This window comes from Trifolium pratense, linkage group LG2, assembly GCF_020283565.1.
Source record: "Trifolium pratense cultivar HEN17-A07 linkage group LG2, ARS_RC_1.1, whole genome shotgun sequence".
In the NCBI taxonomy this organism is placed as follows: Eukaryota; Viridiplantae; Streptophyta; class Magnoliopsida; order Fabales; family Fabaceae; genus Trifolium; species Trifolium pratense.
In genome coordinates, this window is record NC_060060.1 from 41,694,499 (window position 1) to 41,722,140 (window position 27,642).

The following is a 27,642-nucleotide window of genomic DNA, read 5'->3' on the forward strand; positions in this document are numbered from 1 at the left end:
GACAAGAAAGAATCCCTGACATTCAATTCACTCCAACACCAACACAATAAAAAAAATATCGTACTACTATTTTAAATGGGGGACACGTTACTCCTTCATATCAAATTAATTAATCTACCTAACAATCTAACATGGATCCAATATACTGTACTAATATTTTTCATACACAAATCTATGTAAGTACAAGAGAGTCGAAGCAAATAAAGATTCAACCTAAGCAAAGCCACATATTTAAACCAAAACACAATATAGAGAGGAGGAGGAATAAACTCACCAATATTACTCTCTGATCCACTATCAATGAATTATAAGCAACTTCCGGAGCACGTTTTAGTGCTGCCTGGTGTGCTTCGCGTCTGCATTGTGCGTCTCGCGCCTCAAAAACTAGAGCACGTTTTACTGCTATCCAGTGTGCCCCGCCCCGCGGCACCCTACACATTGCAATTCAGGCAATAACGATTAAGACTTCCATTTCCTATTTCCCTCCTAGATTCTATCCCTCAAAACAATCCAAAAATCTACTGAATTCAATTTCTCTTAACTTTTTTCTTTCTTTCACACTGGTCTTTTTTTGCTTCTTGCCGAATGCATCCAAATAAAAGGGTTAATGGTACGTAATGATGGGGGATGGAGTCATTTTGGAGATTTCATGTGAATTAATTTCAGTTTGTTCCCTACCGACTACATTGTGATGCCTGGACCATTCATTTCCATATTTGGTATTTAAATGTTATTAGTTAATCTATAGACAAAGACACCGAATACGACACTGACACGTCGACACCGATAATTTGAAAAAAATAATAAAATTTAATGTAAACATAAAGAGCGCTGCTATATCACACGAAAAAAATCTCCCGAATGTATCATGAAAGCAGCATATTTATTATATACTCTGCACCGCTTGACCCCAAAAAAAACGCTCTGCTTTTGCTGCCACTGATACTTTTTCTCATGTGTACAAAAATGGCCAACAAATCAAACTCCAACATTCAGCAAACACTAACAATAACACTCATTTTGAGCATAATATGTTGAACAACCCAGCAAACAAAGAACAAAAGAGTAAGAACCATAGACCGTTTTACAATTTAGAAGCTTCAATTTCTTAATCTCTTCTCTAACCAACCAATTCCCCAATAATCTTCATGGATACACCATTAAAATAAAGAATTTTTAAACCCAAATTGTTATCAAAATTTTTACTTTAAAAAACCCCATCTTGACAGTACTTCCAAACAAGGAAAAAATAAAACCCAGTTGAGCAACAAGTTGGCTGGCCTTGAGAGGTAATAGAAAGATATCTCAATTGAATGCAAGAATTTGAGAGAGATATTATGAAAGATGAGCAAGAGAAAATTGTATTGAAAAAAAAAAAAACGGTGGTGTTGTTGTTGGGAATGAGACGAGAGAGATGAGAGAAACATGATTTATTAAATTAATAGCTTAGATGCTGCCACATCATTCGGGAAAACTTCGTGATCAACATTTTCGGTACAAGCAGCATTTCCCAAACATAAATATCGGTGTCGCGCTGATTTCTGATACTGAAACACGTCTAATTCGAGGAGTGTATGTCATTCACAGCTTTCTAAGATCACTTAAAAAAACAGAAAATGTTCAATGCAACACAATAACGATGGTTTTGGATAGTATAGTGATTGTATGTGGTCCGAGATTTGAAAGTGGTCCAAGATTTGAAAGTCTTCCAAGTTCCAACTATATGTAGAAATTCTCTAATTATAATTGAGTTATATACTTCTGTAAAAAAAAAAAAAAATACTAATTGAGTTATATACTAATATTTTGTAATAATTCAGTTTCAAATATTCAAATGTTGATCAACTCATAAGAAAATGATGACGGTAATCACATCCACTAAGCTTCTTTTTAGGATAAAGTTCACCCCATTCATCATCTTTTCCCTTCTTTTGGCTTCATTTTTCGAAATCTTTACTATTGTCTCTATCATTCATTCATGGAGAAGTATATAATTAGTTAAACATTATTTTGGATAAAGGTTACTGATATTTGGACCAGTAGTAAACAAAAGAAAATTGGAATTTTCCCATCAAAACTTTAATATTGAATAGCAAACCTGTTTTTTATATTTTGTACATAGTAGGAACTGCTATTTCTTCCTTAAAAGGCTTACTATATGTACTAATAATAAGGTATAATACAACACAAGCTACACTATTAATTACAACATTGTTATTTGTTCATGGGATACGAACAAAAATACCATACGCGAGCAATACTTGTGCTCTGAGCTCAAGTATGAATCCAAAAAATACTACTGGAACCTATACACATATAATTATATATCACTGTCAAACTACTGATTGTCCTATGGAGGTCTCTTCAATGTAAAATGCATATAAGGAGACACTCACAAAGTTAAACCAGAAGGGTGCAAATGCAAATTCGTTAAATACTTTCATTGTTAATTTTCATAGGAAATAAGATAGTTGTTCTTTCTTCCTCGAACCACCTTCTCCATACAAGTCATTCCATTGCCTCAACTCATTCATTCCAGCTCCCTCAGATGCAAAGCTTGCGGCAACCTGTGTTCGGACAAGGTGCTCAAATTAAGCCATATATACATATTAGATGCAAAAGAAACCTAAGATGCCCACAGCCCAAGAAGCAATTTTATCATGTCACTTGCTTAAATCTAATTAGGAAAGGAACCAGGCATAACGATTAAGCTTAAATAACTATTACTCATTGTGTTTTCAACATTGAAACATGTTATGCGGTAGACGTTATTGTTTCAGTTTAAGGACCGTCATTACATAAAGAGCCTTTGCTTTTAAAAAAATTAATCCATCAAATCTCCACCCTTGGAGTAAAAAGTGATAGAGTTGCAGGGAAACAATGAGAAGAGTTGCACTATTAGAGTAAAATGTGATTGAAATCTTAAAAATGAGGTGACATAAATAAGATCCACCTAATGGCAATCTTACCTGACTCTTTGCCACTTTGAAGTCCTGCATATTCAAAGGTCTAAGGGTAATGACTCTTTCCTGCTCAACTTCTTCCGCATCCTGAGCATTTTGTCCTTCAGCTTCTCTCTTCTTTTTCTCCTGCCGAAAACAAACAGGTAATCATGATAATCATAGAATCAAAAGATTGTAGTAAATCATTAAAGGAATTGCTAAGTTACCGTATCCTTTTTTATCTCTTGCTGAATTAACTCTCTAACAGGTCTATAAGCAGCAGTTGTGCATATGTTCTGCATTTACCAATTAATGAAAATGAAAAATGCATTAGACACCTGAAACTCAATAACAAAAGCATCTGTAGGTTGTAATACAATAGTCAAAACCTTTAGATCACTTCCACTGTATCCTTCTGTCATAGTTGCAAGTTCCTTAAAATCAAGTCCATCGTCCACCTTCTCTTTAGCCAAAAGGGTCCTCAATATATTTTCCCTGTTCTCCACAGATGGTAGCCCAACCATAATCCTGGTAACCAAAGATGAATAATTTAGCAAGTAAATCGATTAAAATAAATATTGAAATTCATTGAACAAGTAGAATTAGTAGAGGTACCTCCTTTCAAATCGTCTAATAATTGCTTCATCCAGGTCAAAGGGCCTATTGGTTGCTGCGAGGACAAGGATGCGGTCCGATGGTTTTGAGGTAAGTCCATCCCAATTGGTCATAAATTCATTCTTTATTTTCCGCATGGCTTCATGTTCCCCAACTCTTGTCCGCTGGCCAAGCATACTATCCACCTCATCAACAAATATAATAGTTGGGGAGACCTTGGCTGCCAGTGTGAATAAAGCACGAACATTCTTCTCGTCTTCACCAAACCATTTAGAGGTGATGGTAGACATAGATACGTTAATGAAACTTGCCCCAGCCTCGTTTGCAATGGCCTTTGCCAGCATTGTTTTTCCTGTGCCAGGTGGCCCAAATAACAATATTCCTCTACAAGGCTTTAGAAGGCCTCCATCAAAAAGGTCTGGCCTTCGAAGGGGAAGCATTACTAGTTCTTGAAGTGACTCTTTAGTCTCTTCTAAGGCACCAATATCAGCGAATGTTACCCCTATTTCGTTTGCTGGTATTACTTCAGGCCTTATTCGCTTCTCGAACTCATTATCAGGAACTTCCTGCAAGCGAAGAGGTAGTGTTGTGTTCGAATAAGACACTTGGGGCATGATTTCAATTCTACTATTAAAATTGTATTGTAATATTTAATGGTTGAAAAAGAGAGAAGGCTTACAACTTTGGGTGCAGGAACTGAATTTTCCCCGTCAGTTTTGGCCACCGAAGCGGGTATTTCTGCTTCAGTCTTTACACCAGGAGCAGAAGTTTCAGACTTTCCTTCTGGTTTCACAGCAGCTGCTTCCTCTCTCTGCTTTATTCAGGATGATACATATCGAGACATAAATGACACACAGATCATATCAGTACCTGGTAGATATTATTCACAACTAAATGAACATCACAATCGCGACAAGCAGTTCAAACCTCAGCTGTTACTGCTTGAGCTTCTAATTTCATTGTATCTCTTCCACCGAGTTTTCCCTCCTGGAATATACCGAGAGCATGGGACAAACTGTTTCAAAAACAATAAAGTAAGTACATCAAAGTTAAATAGTTCATGCAGTTAAAGTTGCTGGTCTCACCTATTGCACGGAATAACCAGTTTCCCATTTCTGTATTCAGGCTCTTTGTTATTCATTAAATGATAAGAAATTGCTGACACGACAACCTCTTCTATAGAGTTACTGAGAACCATTGCGTCTTCTACGCGGATGGAATCGAGGTCATGACAATCAAGATCATTGGCTGCAAGCACTTCCATGATATGGTTCTTGTTGTCCTGAATCTGTATCTTCTTCATATCCGCTTCAAATTGAGCCTTCCAGCTGACTAGATGGGATTCATCTTCTGGTGGTTTGATTTCTATGTCGTAAGGGAAGAGGGAGGTAAGCATATCATCTACTTCTTTGTAGTCATTACCAGAATCCACAACCCTCGAACCAAGAATCAAAATTTGTCCAGATAATTTTGTTAACATTGTCTGGAACAGTTTACCTATCCTTTGTGATCTACCCAACAACTTATCAACATCCCGCAGGTATAGAACAATGGGATAGGTTTTTGACACATAAACTAAAACCTGCAAGTGAATTTTCCACTCATCAAATCTTTGGTGGATATGTAAAGCCTTCCAATCCAAAACAAGGTTATGTGTTTATGCTGAAATCTGACATATTATCAAAAGTGACAATACCTTGTAAATAGTCTGTATAAGAAGCTTTTCATCAAAAGACCAGCTGACTATGTGCTTCCCAGTAGCTGAAGGAATATTGAAGGATACAAGGAATCAGAAGAGAGAACAATGTCCAAAAATGAAGGAATATTGAAGGATACAAGGAATCAGAAGAGAGAACAATCTCCAAAAATAAGGAGTTTAACTTTACGTTGTATATTAGTGCTAGCTCGCACTCAATGATTATGAATCTAGCATATGTGATAAGCCAATTCTATAAACAATCAAATTGTGATGCCACATTAGAAATCTTCATTTTTAAATAAAAAAATTGGTGGAAGGGGGAAATTATCATTATCATTAATAATTCAAGAAGCACTAATGACAATTTTACAACTGCCTCGGACGAGATTTTAACTTAGTCCCTCTAGGCTACACTTACAATGTCAAACTCTTACCAATGAGTTAACACCTCACGGACAGAAATCATCATTTTGATGTATGTGTAAATGAATTAAAATATTTAGGCACAGATTAGAATGCCATTCACGAAAACATGATGAAAATGTATCCTTCTTCACAAATTTATGCTGTAGGTATTTACAGCACTTAAATCAGGTTATGCGTACCAAACAATACATCACCGGCAGATGGTAACATAATAACAAGGAAATTAAGCAAAACCACAGTCCTAATTGGTCTTTTAAAATAATTTATTGAAGCAACCTGAGTTTGTAGCATTGCTTTGCAAACCAAGACTGCTAATATTTCCAGAGGCTGATGCATTCCTACGAAGCTTAGGAGGATTAGAAGATCCTTCCGCTTCCCTACATAAACAAGGGAAAATTTTCAAAATATTATTATTATTATTATTATTATTATTATTATTATTATTATTATTATTATATAAATAAACTGGAAGAAAAATAAATGTATTCTCATAGTTAACTGATAAACATCTAGTCTTACATTCGTCGAAGGTCTACGCCACTGCTTTGCCTGCGGAATTTGCCTGCAACTAAAAGCTTCTAGTCAGGGATATGATTTTATAAGCTGTTTAATGACAAAAATGTGCATCAGATAGTATGCTTATGTACCAATACAGAGTGAAGTAATCGGCATACATTAGAATGTGATAAACGTGAAGAAACAAAACTAAAGCTACTTGCACCCGTCTACCCTATCTAGAATCTAGAACCCGAAAACTAATGCAGCATGATTTCATCAAGTATAAATTATCATCATTAAAACCTTTCTCCTTACAAACTAGTTATTCATGAAACCCAATCAAGGTTGAACAATCGTGTATTACAACATTAATGAAGCATATTGTTATTATGAAGTAAAGTTCTCCACCGTTGGTCAGAAGATGCTCATTGATTAGTACCTTTATTATCTTCTCTTTGTGGAAAGAATGGAAATGACCCGAATAGGTCAGATAACCGAGCCAAGGTTGTCTCTGAAGTAGACCTTTTTAAAGACTGCAATCAGAAAAAATGGAAAAAGAACACCGGAAGCCAGAATGTTAGGTCATGAAAGAACACCATGTACATCTATGGCGTTTAGAGGTAAAAGCAATAGACGATAAAATAGGAAAAGCGTACATTTTCTATGTTGGAAGAACCATATCTACTTTGAATCTGCAAAAAGGTGACAAACCAACCATTATATACATAACTAACAGGAGTAAGTTTTAAATGACACCAAAACTTTTCCCACTCACCTTCAATGAAAAGTCAGTTACGTCGAACAGAAGCAACTTGGCCTCAAAGTAGTGAGCTAAAGCCTTGGCAAGCACCTGTTGGTAAAGTTCTGCAAGACATGAATGGGGGAAATTTTGAATTAGCTTAAAAAAATAGTAGAAACATAAAAGCTCATCAATCCGTCGTAAAAAAATCAGAGATTCATACTAACCGGCTGGCCCTGAGAGCATAATAGTCCGGCTTGCAGGAGCAAGATTCCGTGTATATTTAGAAACCTCCGCATGCTTTAAATGGACATAGGCAGCACTTGTCAGCAGCACCCGTGTCTGTTCACTGTCATCACATATACAACGAACAAGGTCATATCAGAACCGAGATTGAATTGAATCGACTAAAAGAAGTAGCAGCAATGTCAAAGCATCCAGTAAATTCTACAGTTTCAACATTGTAACTGTAACACACATTTAATTTTCTCAGTCCATTAACAAAATATAGATGTCACATTTAATCACCGAACATGATATGCCTTGTTAATCTGCAAATAATAACCTGAAACTGAAAAATCGCAGAACTGGGCATATACTTAAAGATTTAAGAACATTAAAGCACTAAATTTTCATTTCAGTTGTGTTATTTAAACATCAAAATACACACCGTATGTATGTAACACGGTATGTGTTTACCTCTATCTCTCTCGCTTTTTTTTCTTCTACAACAACTTGCACATTTTCAAAAATACAATAAAAATCAAAAGATGCCGTATTCGATATCAAAATTCTGATGTCAAAATATAATTTCTTTTTTCATTTATCTGAATATGAATACGAATGTATAGTATATACCATACCAACCGTACAGTCTTTAAAAAAAAAAAAACTGTAAATGACAATGAGATCTGTAACACTGGAAATTAGGAAAATGAAAGAGAAAAAGACTAGAATAGAATACCTGAGATAATAAGGGAAATTATCAAAAGTGACATTGCTTTCTCTACCATCAACAATAAGTCGAAGCATTTCGTGTTCAATTTTCTCGGGTGTGATGGCGTTTGAGGAGACAGAATTAGGCCCCCATTTGGTTTGTCCAGAAGCCAAACCAAGGCCGACTCCAACTCCGACCCCAACGCAGGCAGATATCAGCATTCCTTTCTGTTCCATTGTGCTTTGTTTTCAGATAACCGCAAAAAACTGAATTATGAACAATAATTTGTATGTGAATGAATGAATTTAATGGAGAGAGGGGGAAGAAGGATCTCTGTCCTTTATTATTATCATTGTAATTGTAATTGTAATTGTAACTGTAAAATTTGTGTGAGAGAAGCCAAATGAAATGAAATGGTTAAGGGAATGGTAATCTGATAAGAGTGTTCCCGCTTTTTCTGGTGTGGCCTTTATTCTCGTTGAAATTAAAATGTTAGAGGACAGAGACTAGTGCTGACTCATACATGCATTCTTACGTGTCACTCTTTTGACGGTTTGTTTTTTGGATCGGCAGTTATGTTTCCTCTCTCTCATGGGGAGGGAGGATATTTCTACTTTCCATTTTTCAACTTACTTAGGAATTCAAATTAACATAATATATTTTCTGACCATAATATTTTAGTAACGGTAAAAAAACAATATTTTTAGTTTTTTAAATTCTCCATAGACAGTTCTAATGATTAACCACTTGAACCAAATAAGATCAAAATGAATAACAAAACTCTCCTCACTTTTAACATTGCAGTTGAAATCAAATACATGACATAACTTTTAGTTTAGTAGTAACACATTTTGTCACCACACTTCATAAGAATTTCATACCATGGTAAAGAGAGCACTATAAAACAAAACGCTTAATTACAATTTTGGTCATTTATTTTCACTTACTCACAAAATTGACCCCTATTTTAAATTTTAAAATTACTCAATTTTGGTCCCTCCATATTTTATACCCTTAAATAATGTAATATACGACCTAATGATATTTAATGATAAAAAAACATGAAATGACAAGAAAAATCATTAAAAACATCAGTTTCAATTTTAGAAATTATTTTACCATAAAAAAACTAGAAATTATTCATTTTTTAATTTAGTTAATGAAATGTATATAATTAATCCAATTGAATGATTCTACATCATCAAATTATATGTCATGTCATTTAAAATATGTTAAATCATTTTTTTAGTACAAAAATCAGATAGAGAAACTAAAACTGGGTGATTTTAAAATAGGAGACTCATTCGCGAGTTGGTAAAATAGAAAGACAAAAACTGTATTTAAGCAACAAAAAAAAAAATATCGAATTAAAAATTGGAAATACCTAAAACTTAAAAGGATAAAAGTCGTCAATTTTAAACAACAGGTCATGATGGACATAATTAGTGAAATTAGGAGCAATCATCAATATGTATTACAAGGATAGAAAAGTTGTCATAACTCAAATAGCAGTCAAAGAAGCAGAAGCAAAAATAGTCTGTCAAAGCAATAGCTGGTGAATAAAGAGAGCTGAATGCAAATCAGTTCCTGTTAGTGAAACCTGCCTGAGCCTTCTGCCTCTGCCTCTGAACCCAGTAAAACAGGCGATGCATGGTCGACTTGATTATTTCTGACGCTTGTTGGTTATCAAGTCTGGGTTGCCACTCCTCATCATGGCTACAAACTCTTCATAGTTAATTCTTCCATCCTGCAAGAGGTTTGAGAATTTAACTTGAATAATTAAACAGTAATAAATTAAACATCTACAATTATAGGATACAATAACTATCCATGAGAACAAGGATGTGACCCAAGACAAAGGAAAAAGTAAAGAAGGAAGAAAATAGGGTACATTGTCTGAATCAACTTCGGCAATGATCTCCTTTATTGTTTTCTCATCACCCATGTTATACTTTGTAAGGGCAGATTCCAACTCTTCCATTGTAATGTACCTATGAAAACAAGAGAAATAGAATAGTCCAAAATGTGATTCAACAACTAAGGCAGTAATACATGCATGCTAAAAAAATATTAGTGACAAGGTAAAAAGAAGATCAGGATCCTCTCATGTTACTCACTAACATGAGACTTGTGTTTGTGTGGTGAGAAAGACAAAAGAATAGTGAGATCCGCCATTACTTATGTGGGATTCATTAATTTTAGTTGCGTCCTTTTCTAATTGATAGCAGGACCCTGTCACATTCTTATATAATAAGAGAGGACTTTGATAAAAAAAGAAAGAAGGAGATTACCCGCTTTTGTCATTGTCAAAATATTCAAAAGCTTTGAACAGGTGGTCCTCTCTTTCCATTCTATTCAAGTGCATGGTAGCTGTTATAAATTCAATATAATCAATGGTTCCATTTCCATCAACATCAGCCTGCAAATTAGATATGTTATAATAGAGAAATCAATGAATTTAAGAGAGGTAGTAAACTTGGAATCATAATATTAAACAGCTCTAATATAATATCCAATTATTTTCCAAGTGCGTATATGATATTATGATTATACAATATTAATGGAAGATATGGTTATTCTATAAATGCAGCACATCAAACATCAACCATCACATCAATTACAAGAACCGATCAGGATTCGGATACATATGCAGAGTTAGATGCAGAAATTAAACTCCAGTGGTTAAACTACAAAAGCATAACTCTGCAACAAGATCTGGTACTGCTAGTATTAGTATAGAAGGGTAAGAGTGTGTTTATTATTGTGTGTGTGTCTGTTACTAAATATTCACAGTAATCTACAATCAAACATTAAGTTATCGGCTCAGAAATAAAAGTTGTAATCAATTGTAACAGAGAAGTAATGGCTCAGAAATCTTACCGCTTCCATCAACTGCCTTACTTCAGACTCAGAAATCTTAGTACCTAGTTTGGGGAGGCCAGCTTTCAACTCTTCAAAAGTGATTGTTCCACTGTTATCTGTGTCCATGGATTTAAACATTTCCTTCAAGCCAATAATTTCTTCTTCAGAAAGATTTTCAGCAATAACCTGCAAAAAATATAAGAATTTTCACATTATTCTTTGATCCAGTCTGAGTTATGAATTTCTTCTCTGTTTACTTTCTTCAATGGCTATTTACTTAATTATGAATTTGTCATTTTCTATTAATATATACCACTTTTGATCCTCAAGGATTTAAATATAACCGTAATTCTAGATATTTTACTAAAAGCTTGACTACGAGACCTTGATCTATATAACAAAAATTATGGTAAAGGATTATATACCTTCAGAGCTACTTTCTTTAGCTTGTTCATTGCCCTGAATTGTTTCATTCTAGTTAACACAGCAATATCAAGAGGCTTATCGGATGCTCCATCTTCTTTCATCCAAGGATGATCTGGAGTGTACATATAACATTTTATTATGTCTGGTTGACTCAAATAAGAGAATTTTCATGATACAGCTCAAATTGTTTCATAAAGGAGGAATGCCGCTTTATTTATAGAACTTAAGGAAAAGAGCTCAACGAAAAGCCATAACTCTAAACCGTTCGGATCCCATATACGCATGGGCTACTTCACTCCTTTATTTCACGTTTTATCGGGAAAATTAGTTGCAAATAGATTTCTGCCCATATAAAAGGGAAAAGAGGACATAACTAGAGAAACAATGTAAGTATATGTGAGCACGTAATTGTGAAATAAATACATTATTGCTATCATACACTACTAGAGCAAGACAATTAACCAAGTAGCATATATATGAACACAAAATCGAAAGAAAGCTAGACAATGATGCAAGGTAGCCGTCACTTTCAAAGCAGAAAAATATTACCAAAACAAACTCATGCATACTACTCATTTTGATAAATAGAAAAATGCAACAGAGGTGAGAGACAAATGAGAGTATAATGCACATGAGGCAGTCAAGCAGAGAGAAAATATCAGGTCAAGTAATTAAAAGAAACAGTGCATTTATTCAGAAAGTAGTTGTGCATCTTCCACTAATTTTACAGTAAAGAAGAGATGGCACTGGCAGAGATGCAATTGTCCATTATCATCTGTATCCTACTGAATGAGACATGTAACTCTCCTCTGTATCCTACTGAATGAGACATGTAACTCTAATATCATTAACAATATCATGGATCACGTGAGTGAGTAGTCACAGGTTCTTTTAAAATTAATATCCTATTTCTTTCCAGTTATCTCGCCTCACTTTCACTTTACTATATCTATCCCAAAGATCAGGTCTCTAAAGATATGGTTAGAGATTTATTTTGTCAACAATGCCTGGCTGATCCTCAGTGTCAACATGATCAAAATACAACACAACCCTTTTGACGCAAAACAAATCAATTTGCATTTACAAGAAAAGTAAAACTTACTAAGAACTTCAGCAGCCGTAATTCGTTCTTTAGGGTCACCTTGCAACATCTTCTTGATCAGATCTTTAGCACTACTTGATATTTTAGGCCAGGGATCGGATGCGAAATCAATATGTCCGCGAAGAATAGCATCAAAGATACCCTGTTCCTTTTCTTCACATAAAGAATAAGAAGAAAGTGAGAGAAAGATAAGAAAGATACCACATACTAGTCAGTAACCAAGGTAAGGCATCATTATCAAACAATGGAGACATGAAAACCAAACTTGCATATTAATACACAAACACCTGATCTAACAAAATTGAAATTCAAAATCACATTGAAAGCTCACTCAATAAACAAATGACTCTACAACCTTTTAACTTCCCGAACAAACTTCATGCGGCTCCACAACAATACCTATGAGTATTCAAAAGCATTAAAGAAAGAAAGTTTACCTGCCCAGAAGGGAGGAACACCAGAGAGGAGAATATACAAAATAATCCCAGCACTCCAAATATCAGCTTCGGGTCCATAATTTCTACGCAACACCTCAGGAGCAACATAATATGCACTTCCAACAAGATCTTTAAATACATCTCCTGTTCTCAAAAATCATGTCCACAAACTACTGAGTTCAGTGTTGTTTCAAAGAAGAAAAAAAAGTAACATTGGTGAAATGGAACTAACTAATGGCTTTTTACATTGACTTATTTAAACCTATCTACTAGCATAAGCACTTGCGAGACTTTCTGGAAAAGCCTATTAAGTATTTTATGGTTAAGTAGCCTAGTGGCTAGAATTCCACCCTTGAGGTGAATAAGTGGAGTGTTCAGGATTCGAACCCCGGCCCTTACATATATGATGTGATGCCCCTACCAACTAAGCTAAGCTCATGGGGACTGAGCTGTTAAGTACCTATGATAAACACATATGATAAGCTGTTCTCAACTTATTTCCATAAGTTCTTACTAACTTAACTTCTATGAAGTCTCAACTTATTTGCATAAGCACTTATATGGTAAAAATAAACACATAAGTTTGTTTATCCAAACAAGACCTAATTAACTAACTAACTAACTAACCTGGCTTGAAAAACACCGAGAGACCAAAATCGGTGGCTTTAAGCGGCGAATTCTCATGCTTATTAAGCAGCAAGAAATTCTCCGGCTTCAAATCCCTATGAATAACACCCATAGAGTGACAATTATGAACAACAGCCACCATCTGGCGACACATCTCCGCCGCAGCACGCTCAGAGTAATGACCTTTAGATATAATCCGATCAAAGAGTTCACCTCCGGCACAAAGCTCCATAATAAGGTTAACTGAATGACGATCCTCATAAGCACCTTTAAGCTCAACAATATTCCTGTGACCGGTGAGATGGTACATGATCTGTACTTCACGACGAATATCATCCAAATCATCGCGACGAACGAGCTTCCTGGTAGCGATGGATTTGCAGGCGAATTGTTCTTTGGTGGTTTTGTGAGTTACTAGATATGTGACTCCGAATTGACCACGACCTAATTCACGGCCGAAGGTGTAGATAGATCGGACGTCTTCCATCGGTTTGCCTAAGACACGGCCAACAGCGGCGGAGGAGGAGGAGGAGCGGGTGGGTTGATTGTGGACGGAAGTTGGAGTGGGATGTGAGGGTTCTGATTTAGAATGTGGAGGTTGTTGTTGTTGTTGTTGTTGTTGTTGTTGTTGTTGTTTTGAATGGGTTTGATTATTGGAATGGAATTTGTTGCTGATGCGATTTCCCATTTTGAGTATGAAAAATGAAAAATATCACAACGGTGGTGGTGGTGGTGGTGGTGGTGGTGGTGGTGTTTCTTCTCTGAAGCGTTAAACACGAAAATGGAGTTTGATTTTGATGATGGCTGCTACAAAAGGGTTATTTGACGGTGGATTAATTGCGTTGACTCATCACAACTGTGTCACTTTGGTGTTACAACTACTAAGAGTGTAAAAACAGAATGATATGTATGTGATTTCATCAGATCATTGGTTATATAAAAGAGCAACATTAATTTGATTCCTATGATTACTCTTATCTATTGACTGCCAGCATCAATTTATAATTACTACAGATATTCCTAATTAGTACTGATATTTCCTATTTACTGTATTAATCAAAACTTGCTTAATATAGTCTAATAAAGAGATAGAATAAGAAGATCATACGAGTTTAGCTCGGTTGACAGGGAGATCGTACAGGAGTCGGGTTTGAACCTGAACACTTCACTTATTTACCTTTAAAGTAAAACTTTTAGTCACTAAACTACTTGACAAAAAAAAAGGAAAATAAAAAATAAACAAACATAATCTAATTTTAAGTTGATCTCTTGTGTAAAAAAAAGAAAACAAAAAGTTTATCTCTGGATTCTTAAGTTAGGTGGTGGACAATTTTAGTAGGCAGAGCACTTCGAATCTGATGTCTTCTTTGTCATAAAATCTGTCTATATACTCCCTCCGGTCCTTTTTATAAGGAACACTTAGGGCAAAAAAATTGGTCCTTTTTATAAGAAACTTTGACCAATTTTCAAATGTTTTAAATGTTCAATTTCACTTATGCCCTTATTTATTATGAGAGAGAATTTAAAAATAAATAAGTTAGTTGAATAAAGAGTAATTAAATAAGGGTATATATGGAATAAATTAAAATTTATAAGAGTATTAAATGAAAATAACTATGTTAAATGTGTTTCATTGGTCTGTGTGATTTTTTCAAAGTGTTCCTTATAATAAGGACCAGAGGGAGTATTTTGTTTCTTAAGAACATGCATCAATTTAGTGATATCAGTTTCATACAGAGCACCTCTAATATGAGGATGTATGTAGCATAGACGTGCAAGACATTATCTCGTCCTGTATTAAATAACTCAATAGCTTTTGAGCAATTACTCTCACAAATCATGTTATTATAATCTTTGTTGCGACAAAATTTAAGTCTAATCTTCTTGATAGCCTGCGGTTCAACCAACACATCACCACCAGCTTCATAGTGAGAAAAGTCAGTCACCTAATCACTTTCATGATTGTGAATAACCCTATTAGCCCCAAGCACAAAGAGTCTTATAGAAAACTACCATCAGGGGTGGAAATGACCCGAGCCAACTCACGAATAGTTTGAAGTTCGATTCGATAATTGTCTCATTGAACTTGGTTTGTGACCCAAATGAGTTAAACTCGAGTTAAAAATTAAGTTCGTTCTGAGGAGGGATCCAATGAGCCCAGAGACGTGATGAATGTAAATCTATCCCAAGACTTGGATAGTAAGTCACACAATCATCGTGTAAGGCAAAAGTCTTCCCCACCACCTCATGGATACACAAACAAAATTGAGGACGCTCCATATAGAATAAGTAGAATGAAAAAAGTAAATATCTTATATATGTTTAAATCTGTCAAAATACTTACTTCAAGTAAAATACCGCATTTTAGGAGGTTTGGACAAACAATATTTCAAGAATTGTGCTAAGTAAGAAAAGTCCAATGAGTCCTTAAGTGTTCGTCTAGATGGGATGACAACATTTGATATATTTTACTAATAGACTTTCAATTTTGTTATGAAATATTCCGGCCAGAAAAACCCGTGCTCCATTGCCAGTAAAAAACGTATTCGTGGGGTGTTTTTTGAAACGTATCAATAAGATAGACCCATACTTCGAGTTGTTTCACTCCATAAATAAACTCGAACACTTAAGAAATCCGTCAGACAAGCGGACTCACACCTCTTACAACCTACACAGTCCTGTGTTCTTGGGGCAGAAGCTATTTGCTTAGCTTTACATCCATCCCACTGAAATACCTCAAGAATAATGTGTTATGTAAAAATTTAGAATGATGATTTAAATTTAAATGATAGAAAACTTTCAATCCTGCAATTAGTGCATTAATACAATATCATCTGATAAAATATTAGTAAACGGTGAAAAAGCACTATTTAAGTGTCAGCAGTGTAATTTGATCGATCAACTAGCTAAAATTGAAAATGTCATAGTTAAAAACAAAAATTTAAAATAAAATAGCAAAAATTGTAGTAATAACTAACTGGCCATAATTTATGAGGATTACAATGGAAGTTATGAGGATTACAACGGAAGGTAGATCAATTAATGCTACAAATGATAGTATAGTTTTTTCTTCTACAGCCGCCATCAACAGATTTTAGTAAAGGGGGCGCAAATAAAAATTGTGGAAGTCGGTACATTCTTGCTGCCTTTGTATAGAGCTCATACCACACTTCTTGAAACATCTATTGTACAATTTCAAATACGGTTACTGCAGCAAAGACGAGAAAGAGAACACCTCCGATGTAAGCAATAACCTTCAAAAGAAATGAAAATAATGTTTAGTTCATAGCTGCATAGCTGTATGAGGTAATAGTCCAAACAGACACACAAATGTAGGTTCATGCTTCAAACACAAGGCACTATCTAGTATTATCTACAGAATATAAAGTGCCGTCGGCAGAGTAATAAAACTTTCATATGGTTATGATAAGTTGCCCTTAATAACCCTAACCAACAGGGAGACTTCACGTCATCTGTATTATCTAGGGAAAAATCACACTTTCAGTTACATTGATTAATGAATCTACTTGATATGAAAGCTTGCATCTATAGTTCCCATTTATGAATTCTGGCCCATATTTGAAATGGAGAAAACCAGGAAATTGGAACTAACAAAGCAAGTCATATCAGGAATGGAGGCTACAAGCCAGAAGCTACCTTCTCCGACAAAAATGTCCCCAGTAACGAACCACCAAGTACTGCTATCTGCATATAAAAGATAGAACAATATAAAATACCAAAGTTATTTATAGATATGCAATAAGAAAGAAAAAGACAGTTAATTCAAGGAATTAAATTGTGTTAAACTTTCCCCGATAGTCAAGGTTTTCCTCATTTGGATTTATTTTCATCTTAATTTTGTCTTTGTATCTTGTTGGGAGTACCAAATATAGGTCATTAGTGAAAAAAATAGCTCACCGGTACTCTCAAAGCAGTTTCAAAGTTAAAATGTTTTTTTACAATGTTTATAAATCACTGAGAAGAATTTTGTTGCATTTTAGTTGGGCATTTTGGTAAATCCAGATTGTAGTTGCTGTCCCCAAAGCGTAATTTCAAACAATGCATTTATTGTTATTTTCAAAGGCCAGATCCCCATAATTAGAAGTTGCATCAAACCATTGCTGAAAAAGGAGTTACCAAAGTTGCAACACCATGACCGGCCAGTGATCCAGCTATGACTCCCAGGGGTGAAGAAGCTGCTGCAAGGGCTAAACAGGAGGAAAAAATATTTCAAAATCATTGAAGGCGAGTTGCATGACAAGAATCAGCATAACATGTTATTGATAAACTAATATTGTATTAATCCTAATAAAGTGACATTCTAGCCAGGCATATACTATGTATAATAGATTTTTATCGACCAATAATTCCAACTTTAGTACTCACCAATTGTGGAGAAAAATGATTTATCGCCCCACTCAGCAACAAAAACCAAGAGAAAAGTGCTGACAATTGTGCTAGCAGCAGCTACTATCCCAGCACCGTTTCCAGAAAATTCAGAAACTGCTAACTCTGCCTGGTTAAGATAGGAACCATTGCATAGGAAAACATCGTGAACCATTTCAAAGTGAAGGAAATAAAAAACTGGGCTTAATAATGTACTTTTATATACGTCACATTATGATGCAAATGCCAAATATTACCTCCTTCTGTTCATCATCTGATTTTTGGCTATCACTAGACGAGGCATCCAGCAGGGTAGAAACACCAAAGTATACCTGAAGTCAACTGAAATCTTAGCCGAGTGTTTCATTTACAAACAGAAAATGTAAAGGATAGATTTGTGAACCATAGAAAACACTAATGCAATTTTTCGGGCTAATGGTAACAATGAGATTCGAATCTATGACCTCATGTGAACTATCCTAGTCCTTTATCACTAGCTCAATCCTAGTAACTTGCACACTAATGCATTTACATAAACATGGAAGTGAATTTACCAATAGGCAAACAGCAGCAATATCATCAATAGGTAAATCAGTTTGTCCAAACCTGCGCAAAGTAACTTATTAGATTTAGATGAATTCCAGAGAAGACATTCTTAATAACTAGTAATATTTTCTCCTAAAAATATTAGTCAGATCAGATAGTTAGATTATGCTTTCAAGTTACTGGTTTCAAACACAATAAAATATAATTCCAAAGGAAGGCATAGAAAGAAAAAAAACTGATAATCTTCCTAGAAAACATGGAACTTGGTGAAACTAAAGACATTTTTGCATCACAAAGAAATCTTTTTGTTTTTTGCAAATGATTAAAATTGTGTTCCAAAAAAGTTTGATATTGTATTATGATAAAACTGTGCAGTGCTATAGTTGGTCAAAAGGCATTGAGAAACAATATGGTGAGTAATTTTCAAACACGTAGACGGCACAGTGTTTATTATATTACTCCATGTTCACTTTTTCTGTTGTAAGAGTATGACCAAATCATACCACAGATATGACAAGAGTTCGTCAACATAATGAAGGAAATAAAGAAAAAACCTGAACGGCAAGAGTTCGTCAACATAATGAAAAGTTCGTCCAAGAGCAACAGATATGACAGTCATTGCCCTGCCAAAAACAAATAAATCAATAAATATTAATGATTTGAAGATTATTGCATAATAGAAATAAACACATCGTACAAAATTATTAGCATTCATAAGAGTGGTACTGATTGTAAACGTAGACTTATAGACACAACATAAGCCTGGAGAATTTTGTAAAAATGCATCACTCTGTATTAAGTTTCCGAATATATGAGAAGAAAACCATTGAAGTCTAGTGATATTGTCCACTAGGTTACTCTGTGAAGAATTTTGATTAGCCAGTTTCATTGTTCTAAGTTATGAAAATATTTCAACCACACTTGCTTGCATTGCATCAGCTTATCAAGCATGGTGAGTAATCATGAAAACACCTCCTAAACAAAGAATAAAATGCAAGGGCATCTAAATCATATGAAGCATTAAACATACGCAAGTGCACCAAATGTCCCAACAAAAACAACACCAGCTGAATTCCTAGCTGCTAACAGTGCCTGCATAAAACATCAAACATCCAAATCAAAGAAGCTCGCCCCCTTTATTTTATCTCATCAATAAGCAGACTTGTTGAACAAATCTTAACAGAAAAGAGGTTATTGTTTTTTAATATTACAATTTCCTTTCTTCACTAATTTGTATTTTGGTTTGAAAGAAATGAAAATGAAGCAGTGATTTATGTGCACTCACTGCGATGAAAAAGGTCTTGTCTCCCAGTTCAGAGAAAAAAATCAGCAGAAAAGCCTGTTATATAGCATAAAACAAGAAACAGTATTAGTCTTTGAATAGCAAGATAATTATATCAAAATAGTCTTACTTAAAATAGTAGAAGTACAACAAAGTCCACGTTAGGATTTGTTTGGATTGACTTATTTAACTTATCTACGAACATAAAGTCTAGTGAGACTATTTTGAAGAACTTATGGAAATAACTTATGACATGCTTATAAGCTGTTTTGCACTAATTTTCATAAGCTCTTTAGGATAGTTTAGAATACAACTTATAACATATGAAAATAGTTTTGAGTTTTAACTTTATCTTTTGTTATAGAAATAACGTATACATAAACATAAAAAAACAAAACATAAAAACAACAAACGTATACATAACACTTATATGATAAACATTTATATTATAAGCACTTAATTAAGGTACCAAACAGGGCCTAAATAAACGACCGTAACTACAACAAATGAAAATGCGGACTCTGTTAGTTATTCATTTGTAGACAGAGTCCGCATTTTCATTTGTACTACACTGCTATTCTTCAATTTTCGTTTTAAAAAAAAAAAAAACTCTTAATTATTGAAGTAACAGGGAGATTTTCCTAACTGAAGCAAAACCTGTGCTTAAGTCACCGACATCTCCAAATACAGGAACCGAATTAAAGCCAGTAGCAAAATCAGAAGCAGCAGCAGAAGCTGGATAAGAGTCTCGAAGCGCAAAGAACGCAAGTAACAGCATAAACTTAACAAGTCCTATGGATCCGTTATCATTATCATCATCAGAAGAAACAATCGGTGTTGACAAGTGACATTCGCAATCGGAGTTTCCGGCAACGGATTCATCGGAATTTTGAAGTTCATAAGATTCAGCGCGGTAATGGTTGTAAGCACGAGCGAATCCCTATGCGAAAATGATAAAAATGCATTTGAATTTTGATTCATGGAATGAAATGATAATGATGAAGATTAGAGCAAAATGAAGTGCAGGAAATTACCGTTGTGGCCCGAAAAAGATTACCGGTTTGAATACGTGGCGGTAGATTGCGGTTGCAGGGAGAGAGGAGTGACGTGGCGAGAGTGAAGTGCGTGTTAGAGCGAAGAAAAGTGAAAGAAGATGCGAATGGTTTGGGAAACGAAGAGAGTGAATGCGATTGCATTTCTTCTACTTCTGCGTTTGTGTTTCTTCTTCTCTACTATGCTATGTTATGTTCATCAATGATTCTCTCTCTCACTCTCTCGCTCGCTCTTCTGTTTACGATTTCTTGGATAAGTCCCGCGTCACGATTAACCAACCACCTCACCTTGCTTTGCTTGCTTGTTATCTCTCTCTTTCCCTCGTAAATTAACCGTTTTATTTATTTATTTATTGGGCCCAAACCAATACTAATCCTCAATCGGATAGCCCAACCCAACGACCCAATCAACCACGAGATTTACTTTTGCCGCCATCAGTTTCTCGCGCGCCCTACACCTTTTCTATTTTACTCTTCCGCTACTTAAGTAGCGGACGTTGTAAGAATCAAATTTTTTTGAAAAATGTCGTTCGCTACTTAAGTCGTGGACATTATAAAAAAAACAAATCTGGTAGGATGCTATTGAGGTGTATCTGTTATCTAAGTAGCGGATATGAATATTTTGGTAAATTTGTAGGGCGCGCGAGAAAATAACTAGGATGACAAAACTAAAATCTCATCAAACACAGCTGTTGATTCATAAATGTTTGGAAGAAATAATAAGTAAAAATAACTGGAATAATTAAAGATAAAGTGTAGTTTTCTGAAATAGTGTAGTTATTTTTTAGTCATAGAATGATTTTACTTATAGAAAAATTCATATCACTTGATAAAAATAACACTTAAAAGAATTTGTGCAATGTTCAAGTCAAACCAATATACATTATTAACATAGCGTTAGGGAAAGTTGATCCTTAAACATATTTGGGAAAAACTCTTAAATACTTACCACAATTTAAATAATGTAAATTGCAAAAAAAAATAGTGGCTTGTTTCATACCAAAAACAGTGTTTAGCTACAACTAATTAGTTGGCTCATTGTGCAAATATTAGGGAAATAGTAATTATGAGATGGCATTTTTTTGCATTATGGATTCAATTACATATGAGTATGCACAACTTTACAAATATACTAAAAAGAAATGCATCAACTTTAGTAACTATTCCTAGCTTTGACATGGAAGAAAGAAAGCTTACTGTAACCTGTTCATAGGATTTATGGCTGCATCAGTTTGGAAACCCCCTACACCATTGTTACACCAGTTTTACCAAAGATATCTGGCTATGTTCCCTAATAACTACAAGTGTGAGAGTGTGATCAAATCCAACTAGATTCCCAAATGCCTAACAATATTGTTGCTGTGACTAGAAACTTGTTAAAAGACCTATCACAAACATACCTCTAAATGTACCATCAAACCAAGTTATTTATATAAACCAACAAAACTAAGCTTTTAAGTAGACAGGAAAATCTCATGATCAATGATAAAAATCAAATACAATAATCATAACAACAAAAAATATACATGACTTATATTTATTTAGTTGAGTAGAAAAACATGTTGGACACCTAACATATTTTAGTCAAATAAACTTTCTTATTTGTGTCGCGAGTTGGGTACAATGCAGGTTAGAATACTTTATTCCCTTCCGTAGAACAATCCACTCTTGTGCACTCCGCAGCAATAATAGCACAGAATCGTTAAGAAGATTCTGTGTCTACATAAGGTGAATGTTCCTCCATTTCTGAGCCAGAATTTGTTGGTACTCGATTGGGATACTGTTGCATCACCAAAACTGATGCTGTTGTGGGGAAATCTTGGGATGCCAACAAGCCCCCAATAGGTCCTAGTTCCGAGCACTCGCTTCTTTCCAGAGCACAGACCAATTGACCGGTTGGCCTTATACCAACAAGAAACAGATTGCAGGAATTAAACTTGCGTATAGTAGCGACTGTTTCTATAGCATCTTTTACTATTTTTTCTTCGTAGATAATGGAGTCATCACTTTCTGTTTTCAGCTTAAATTCCGCAAGGAATTCCTCATCCTCTGAGATTGAATTACTGCTAGAAGAGTCTCCAATGTCAACTGTCGTAATCTCACCTGCAATATTAGGCTCCACTAAGAAGCGAGTAACCACTAATCGTATTCCAGGGTGCTCGGCCATACGAGCTGCATAAGCAAGAGCTTCGCGGTCATCACCACCACCAAAGAAAAGAACAGCAATGCAAACGGAAACATTACTTGCAGGCACATGACATCTACCACCAAGCCCGCGATCAACAAAAATTCCAACTGAGCATGGTGCATGCTCAAGTACCCTTTTGTTTACATATCGAAAATCATTTCTTATAATATCTACTGAACCATCTAATCTATGTTGCATATGAAATGGGAGAATGATGATTGCAGCTCTCTTTCTTTCAGCAGTTGCACATATGTCTTCATGAATGTTAGCTATTGAGGAGATTGCTATCATTGGCCGGATATACACTTGGCTTAGTTTCTGGTAAGCCTCAAACGCCACAAGAACATGGACAGAATCTCCACAGCGACCTTTATTCCAAAACGGCAACCCATTTTCTCTAACCTTCTGTACCATTAATATTGATGAGGACCTCTCGCAAAATTCTTTAAGGTGCATAGCATACACACGAAGTGCGTCATGCTTCCTGATTCCTCTTGAAGTCTCAATCAAATTTATCATTGACGGAATATTCCTTGAACCATGGAAACAGGCAAGAATCCTCAGTTGGCTGTCTGCATTTTTCCTTTCGATTGTTCTGTATTTGTAATCAGATTTTCTTGCCTTCCTCTTATACGCAGCCAGCACAAGAGGAGTGGTCATGAAGGTAGTAAAGAGAGCCATAAGAACCATGATTGCAAAGGTTTGATCATTCAAAACCTACAAATTCATACATCAAATATTCATCACGATGATTGATAGGTCATGAATATGCACCATATTAAACTATGGCAAATGCTAAATGGTGCCCCCGGGACACTCTTTAAGCCCTTAAATAGTAAGTTTTTTATAGAATTTTTATGGAAATGCGTAAAGTCAACGCATTGGAAATTGGAGTGTTTAATTTTTTGAATAAAAAGTTTCTTTTAATGGAATGCTTAAAGAGTGCCCCGGGGGCACTCGTTAGCAAGACCCTTAAACTATTTATAGGAATAATGAGAGCAAGAAAATAAAATCAAATACCTTTCTATCTTTACCGATGTTGAGGACAATTAGTTCGACCAAGCCTTTACTGTTCATCAAGAATCCAAGCACTAAAGACTCATTAAAAGGCACTTTACATAAAAGAGAGACTACAATAGTTCCAACAATCTTCCCAAAACAAGCTGTAAATGTAACGAAAACTAGAAGACCCCATGATTGCAGCCCCTGAATGGTGGCTACGTCGGTTTTCAATCCACTAGACACAAAATAGAGTGGGAGCAAGAGACCAGACACAAGATCCTCTATTTTCTCCACGAGAGCACCAGCAAATGGTCCATCTTTTGGAATCAAAATTCCAAAAACGAATGCGCCAAACATGGCATGAATTCCAATAGTATCAGTGACAAACCCAGCAGCCAGAACAGCAGCTAATGTAGCACATATGTATAACTCATTGACTGGCTCACCTTCATGGCACTGTTGTGCCATCCATTTGAAAATTGGAAGGGCAATGAGGATTGAACAAACGACAAAACCACACCCACTTAGGAAAACCCACAATGACACAAATGGAGATTGGCTATTGCCTGATAAGGCAACAGCCAGAGCAAGAAGAACCCAGGCTGCTACATCATTAACCGCTGCAGCCGACATAGCCATTCTGCCGACACCAGTGGTTAGAAGTTTTAACTCGGCCAAAATACGGGCTAATACAGGAAACGCAGTTATAGACAGAGCAACTCCCATATATACGAGAAACGCAGAAGTATTTACACCTTTAGCAATCGTTGCTTGCAGTACAAATGATGAACCAATTCCTAGTGCAAACGGTAAGCTTATTCCGGCAATAGCAATTGCAAGGACTCGACCTCCAGTTTTTCGCAGAGATTTAGGATCTAACTCTATGCCGGCTAAAAATAGAAAGAATATAAGGCCAAGGTTTGCTAGAGTATCTAATACTGTAAGACTCTTGGGTGGGAAAACTGCATGCAGATAGCTTTTATTCCGTCCAAGAGCTGATGGCCCGAGTAGTATTCCTCCCTGATATCAATAAGCAATCTTAACACACAACTAAAAACCCTTCTATTTCCTATTCAAGCTTACATCTAAATGTGGATTTAATGAAGTGCTAAGTGTGTTTAAATTCTTCGCGGCATAGAAAGCGGTTCTGCAAACATTGTAATTCTAATTTCTCTTACACATGTGCATAATTTGTTATGTATATCAGCATATTTCACTAACATCTATTTCTGATTTAAGAATATTGAATTGTTTATAGTCATATTATATTCTAGATCGAAAATTTGACTAAACATTAGACTTTGTTTCGAGTTTGGACAAGTGGAACACGGTGTGGACTGAAAGCTGTGAAATTATATACAAATAGAACACTAAAGTCTCTTATTTTTGTGGATTGTATGCCGAGTTTTAGATTAAGCAAATACTTAAACAAAAACAAAAAAGAACTTACAACAATCTCTGCAATAACTCGCGGTTGCCTTAAAGGTTTTAGAAGATAAGCCAATCCCCTTGTGACTACAAGAACAAGGCATATCTGCAAAATAGCCAAGGGAAGTGCAAAATCAAGAGGGTTATCTCCTTGAAATACACCATTAGATGTGGACTGCATCGGTGGTGAGCAAACATTTCCAGAAGTGGTGTTGGAAGTCATTTCGACAGCGCGAATTTCACCTAAAAACAGTGGATCCGCCTAAATTAAGACTTGAAAAAATACTCAATGACAACATGCAAGCTCAAATAACCATGCAAACACATATCCAAACATAACATGTTGTTACTCACACACAAACATGAACAACTCACAAGTCACAACTTTGTTCTATAATAATAATAATACAATAAAACTAACATAACTGAATCTGTTAGTATCTCTAAGATGCAAGCAAGCACATATCCAAAATAACATGTCACTCACTCACACAAAAGCATATGAACAACTCTGTTCTGCAATACAATAAAAGGTATGAAGCACGGACACCTAAACAGAAACTAACACGTCCACACCGATAACAATTTAAGAAAATGACATAATTAAGTATAATTATAACTGAATCTGTTAGTACTATTAATGAATATAAATAGAACTAGGCGGTTATTAATTTTCTTACTTTGTAGTAGTGGTAGTGCAATGCAGAAGAGAAATAAGAAAATACTAGGAACAAGATATATTGAATCAGAATCAGTGGCAAACTCAGAAATGTTATACCTGCGAGACAAGGGTGTGTGTAGTATTTATTTATACAGTACTTGATTTGGTAAGCATAGCATAGCATAGCATAGCATAGCTACTTTCCTTTGAAGTTTGAACCTTTAAGTCGGTTTCTGGGACCACACCGCCGGAAACCCTCATAAAGGGCAATAATAAATAAATGAATACTCCCTCCAAAGTCCATACTTTTTTTTTTGGTACAAAAAGTCCATACATTTTACTAGAGACAAATGAAATTTTTTTTGTTAAATTTTCCACCGTCATATAGCACTAATTAAATTGAAAAATGTTGATTAACAAGTATTCATGGCATTAAGAAATTAAATATAGTAAAATTTATTTCAAATTTATGTAATCAATTCTTTAAAAGTGTAAAAAGTGATATAAGTGGAGTGAGACTCGATATCAATGTCCTCATTATCCGCTTCACACTCTTATTTTAAAATCGAAAAAAACTCAAACTCAAATTCAGTCAAATCAAGTTTTCCCCGTCAAAATCAGGCGGAACTGACAAGTACCCGTAGACATGAATTGTTTTATTTATTTTTTTTATTACAAAGAGGGCTAAAGCCCGGACATGTTTTAGAAAACATGTAGAACACATAAAAGCAAGCTTCGATCCCAACTTAATATATTTAAGTTTAAATATATTTTAGTTCTTATAAAATGAAAAACTTTTAAGTTTAATTCTTACTTGAATTTTTATGGTTTTATTAGCAAAAAATATATTATACTTTTAGTTTTTATAAAATTTTCTTGCTGTTTTAGTCTTTGCAAAAAATTTTTTTTTTTTAGTTACATTTATTCCTTTAAAATTTTGAAACTTTCGTACATATTTAGAAGTTAGAACAATATAAAAAAATAAATTTACTAAAATTTAGAAATTTGAGCTGAATTAAATGTTTTAACCGTAAAATTTGAAGATAAAAATAACAAAAAATATGGGTTAGAAACTAAATTTTGAACTAATTCATAGCAAATGAACTCTCTATATTCTAACACATATACTATTGATTTAGTGATCATTTAAAATTTTGTAGAGACCCAAAGATTCGGTCTATAACTTTTTTTTTTTGTTTTGATGCATCTATAATTTTTTTTATATAGTAATATTCGGTCTATAATTTAAGTAAGTGAGTTGATACATTATTTAATATTTTACTTACGTTCCATATTCACTAAAAATAAAGTTATATGTCCCACCATCTATATTTTAAATGAGTAAACTCCTAAATAATCTAAGAAGTGGGAGAATTAGGTACTCAGCTCAGGTATCCCACTGTGGTGGAGGATGTGGCAATGGCATTAAGAGAGTCATGATGGATCCCTTTATAGTATTGATTGAATCATCATCGGTTCATATGTGCTTCTTCCAATTCAATTCAAAAACAATATTTTTAAAGAGATCAAGTCATTCATTTTAACTCGTTCATTTGCGCGGTTTAACCGATAATTCAATACTATTGAGTTGATAACCGAATTTTCTAATGATTGAGATTTCACTAGAAAATTCGGTTATCAACTCAATGGTATTGAATTACCAGTTAATCCTTTTATATGTGTGTGTGTGTGGAGCTAGACTCCAATACGAATTCAATACAGTTGCAGCTCCAGTCAAATTAGTTAGTGCTATCTGAAACCAACAGTCTCCTATAATGCCAATAGTC

At 34.9% G+C, this 27,642-nt stretch overlaps 4 protein-coding genes and 1 long non-coding RNA gene across 9 annotated transcripts; 1 reads left to right on the forward strand and 4 right to left on the reverse strand.

Moving 5' to 3' along the window:
- Positions 1-1,997: 1,997 nt before the first annotated feature.
- On the reverse strand, positions 1,998-8,427 carry LOC123907304 (katanin p60 ATPase-containing subunit A1-like). 4 transcript variants are annotated; one of them, XM_045957507.1, is made up of 16 exons: positions 7,884-8,427; positions 7,147-7,268; positions 6,956-7,044; positions 6,837-6,872; positions 6,620-6,713; positions 6,202-6,244; positions 5,959-6,059; positions 5,254-5,318; positions 4,643-5,139; positions 4,485-4,572; positions 4,237-4,368; positions 3,558-4,123; positions 3,332-3,470; positions 3,170-3,238; positions 2,970-3,089; positions 1,998-2,567 (listed from the first exon to the last, which is right to left on the reverse strand). In XM_045957507.1, the coding sequence occupies exons 1-16, from the start codon at positions 8,090-8,092 to the stop codon at positions 2,454-2,456; spliced, it is 2,484 nt and encodes an 827-aa protein (XP_045813463.1). In that variant the 5' UTR covers positions 8,093-8,427; the 3' UTR covers positions 1,998-2,453. The 4 variants fall into 4 exon arrangements, with proteins under 4 accessions (XP_045813463.1, XP_045813461.1, XP_045813460.1 ...); XM_045957505.1 differs by having other exon boundaries at positions 6,202-6,250; XM_045957504.1 differs by having other exon boundaries at positions 2,044-2,567; positions 4,237-4,371; positions 6,202-6,250.
- LOC123907307 lies at positions 3,021-4,800 on the forward strand. The gene is made up of 4 exons (XR_006809196.1): positions 3,021-3,106; positions 3,593-3,647; positions 4,251-4,591; positions 4,683-4,800. It is a non-coding gene; the product is annotated as an uncharacterized LOC123907307 (long non-coding RNA).
- Positions 8,428-9,269: 842 nt separating the features above from the next.
- Positions 9,270-14,656, reverse strand: LOC123907306 (calcium-dependent protein kinase 1-like). Its single transcript, XM_045957508.1, has 8 exons — positions 13,311-14,656; positions 12,684-12,827; positions 12,247-12,399; positions 11,144-11,256; positions 10,737-10,904; positions 10,148-10,275; positions 9,748-9,847; positions 9,270-9,603 (listed from the first exon to the last, which is right to left on the reverse strand). Exons 1-8 carry the CDS (start codon positions 13,996-13,998, stop codon positions 9,520-9,522), a joined length of 1,578 nt encoding a protein of 525 aa, XP_045813464.1. The 5' UTR covers positions 13,999-14,656; the 3' UTR covers positions 9,270-9,519.
- A 1,615-nt stretch (positions 14,657-16,271) lies between these two features.
- LOC123908664 (protein PAM71, chloroplastic) lies at positions 16,272-20,892 on the reverse strand. The gene is made up of 11 exons (XM_045959374.1): positions 20,559-20,892; positions 20,171-20,464; positions 19,528-19,581; positions 19,273-19,334; positions 18,797-18,865; positions 18,251-18,302; positions 17,954-18,028; positions 17,697-17,826; positions 17,448-17,518; positions 16,968-17,015; positions 16,272-16,564 (listed from the first exon to the last, which is right to left on the reverse strand). Exons 1-11 carry the CDS (start codon positions 20,718-20,720, stop codon positions 16,493-16,495), a joined length of 1,089 nt encoding a protein of 362 aa, XP_045815330.1. The 5' UTR covers positions 20,721-20,892; the 3' UTR covers positions 16,272-16,492.
- Positions 20,893-21,628: 736 nt separating this feature from the next.
- LOC123907984 (cation/H(+) antiporter 18-like) lies at positions 21,629-26,104 on the reverse strand. Of its 2 annotated transcripts, none has more exons than XM_045958470.1 (4): positions 25,973-26,104; positions 25,217-25,437; positions 23,785-24,786; positions 21,629-23,481 (listed from the first exon to the last, which is right to left on the reverse strand). In XM_045958470.1, the coding sequence occupies exons 1-4, from the start codon at positions 26,037-26,039 to the stop codon at positions 22,279-22,281; spliced, it is 2,493 nt and encodes an 830-aa protein (XP_045814426.1). In that variant the 5' UTR covers positions 26,040-26,104; the 3' UTR covers positions 21,629-22,278. The 2 variants fall into 2 exon arrangements, with proteins under 2 accessions (XP_045814426.1, XP_045814427.1); XM_045958471.1 differs by lacking the exon at positions 25,973-26,104 and adding an exon at positions 25,875-25,971.
- Positions 26,105-27,642: the final 1,538 nt, after the last annotated feature.

Excerpts from the sequence above, each read along its gene's own strand:
- LOC123907304 (XM_045957504.1), bottom strand. The coding sequence starts at position 8,092 with ATGGAACAGAAAGGAATGCTGATATCTGCCTGCGTTGGGGTCGGAGTT. Across the intron at positions 5,140-5,253 it reads TTATACAGACTATTTACAAG|GTTTTAGTTTATGTGTCAAA; the intron begins GTATTGTCACTT and ends ATTCACTTGCAG. Across the intron at positions 3,471-3,557 it reads ATTAGACGATTTGAAAGGAG|GATTATGGTTGGGCTACCAT; the intron begins GTACCTCTACTA and ends TTTGGTTACCAG.
- LOC123907306 (XM_045957508.1), bottom strand. The coding sequence starts at position 13,998 with ATGGGAAATCGCATCAGCAACAAATTCCATTCCAATAATCAAACCCAT. Across the intron at positions 11,257-12,246 it reads TACGGCTGCTGAAGTTCTTA|ATCATCCTTGGATGAAAGAA; the intron begins GTAAGTTTTACT and ends TGTACACTCCAG. Across the intron at positions 9,848-10,147 it reads TTTGACAATGACAAAAGCGG|GTACATTACAATGGAAGAGT; the intron begins GTAATCTCCTTC and ends TTGTTTTCATAG.
- LOC123908664 (XM_045959374.1), bottom strand. The coding sequence starts at position 20,720 with ATGCAATCGCATTCACTCTCTTCGTTTCCCAAACCATTCGCATCTTCT. Across the intron at positions 18,029-18,250 it reads TTGCTGCTGTTTGCCTATTG|GTATACTTTGGTGTTTCTAC; the intron begins GTAAATTCACTT and ends AGTTGACTTCAG. Across the intron at positions 16,565-16,967 it reads GGACATTTTTGTCGGAGAAG|GTTATTGCTTACATCGGAGG; the intron begins GTAGCTTCTGGC and ends TTTCTTTTGAAG.
- LOC123907984 (XM_045958470.1), bottom strand. The coding sequence starts at position 26,039 with ATGCTATGCTATGCTTACCAAATCAAGTACTGTATAAATAAATACTAC. Across the intron at positions 25,438-25,972 it reads CACACACCCTTGTCTCGCAG|GTGAAATTCGCGCTGTCGAA; the intron begins GTATAACATTTC and ends CACTGTTTTTAG. Across the intron at positions 23,482-23,784 it reads ACATCGGTAAAGATAGAAAG|GTTTTGAATGATCAAACCTT; the intron begins GTATTTGATTTT and ends ATGAATTTGTAG.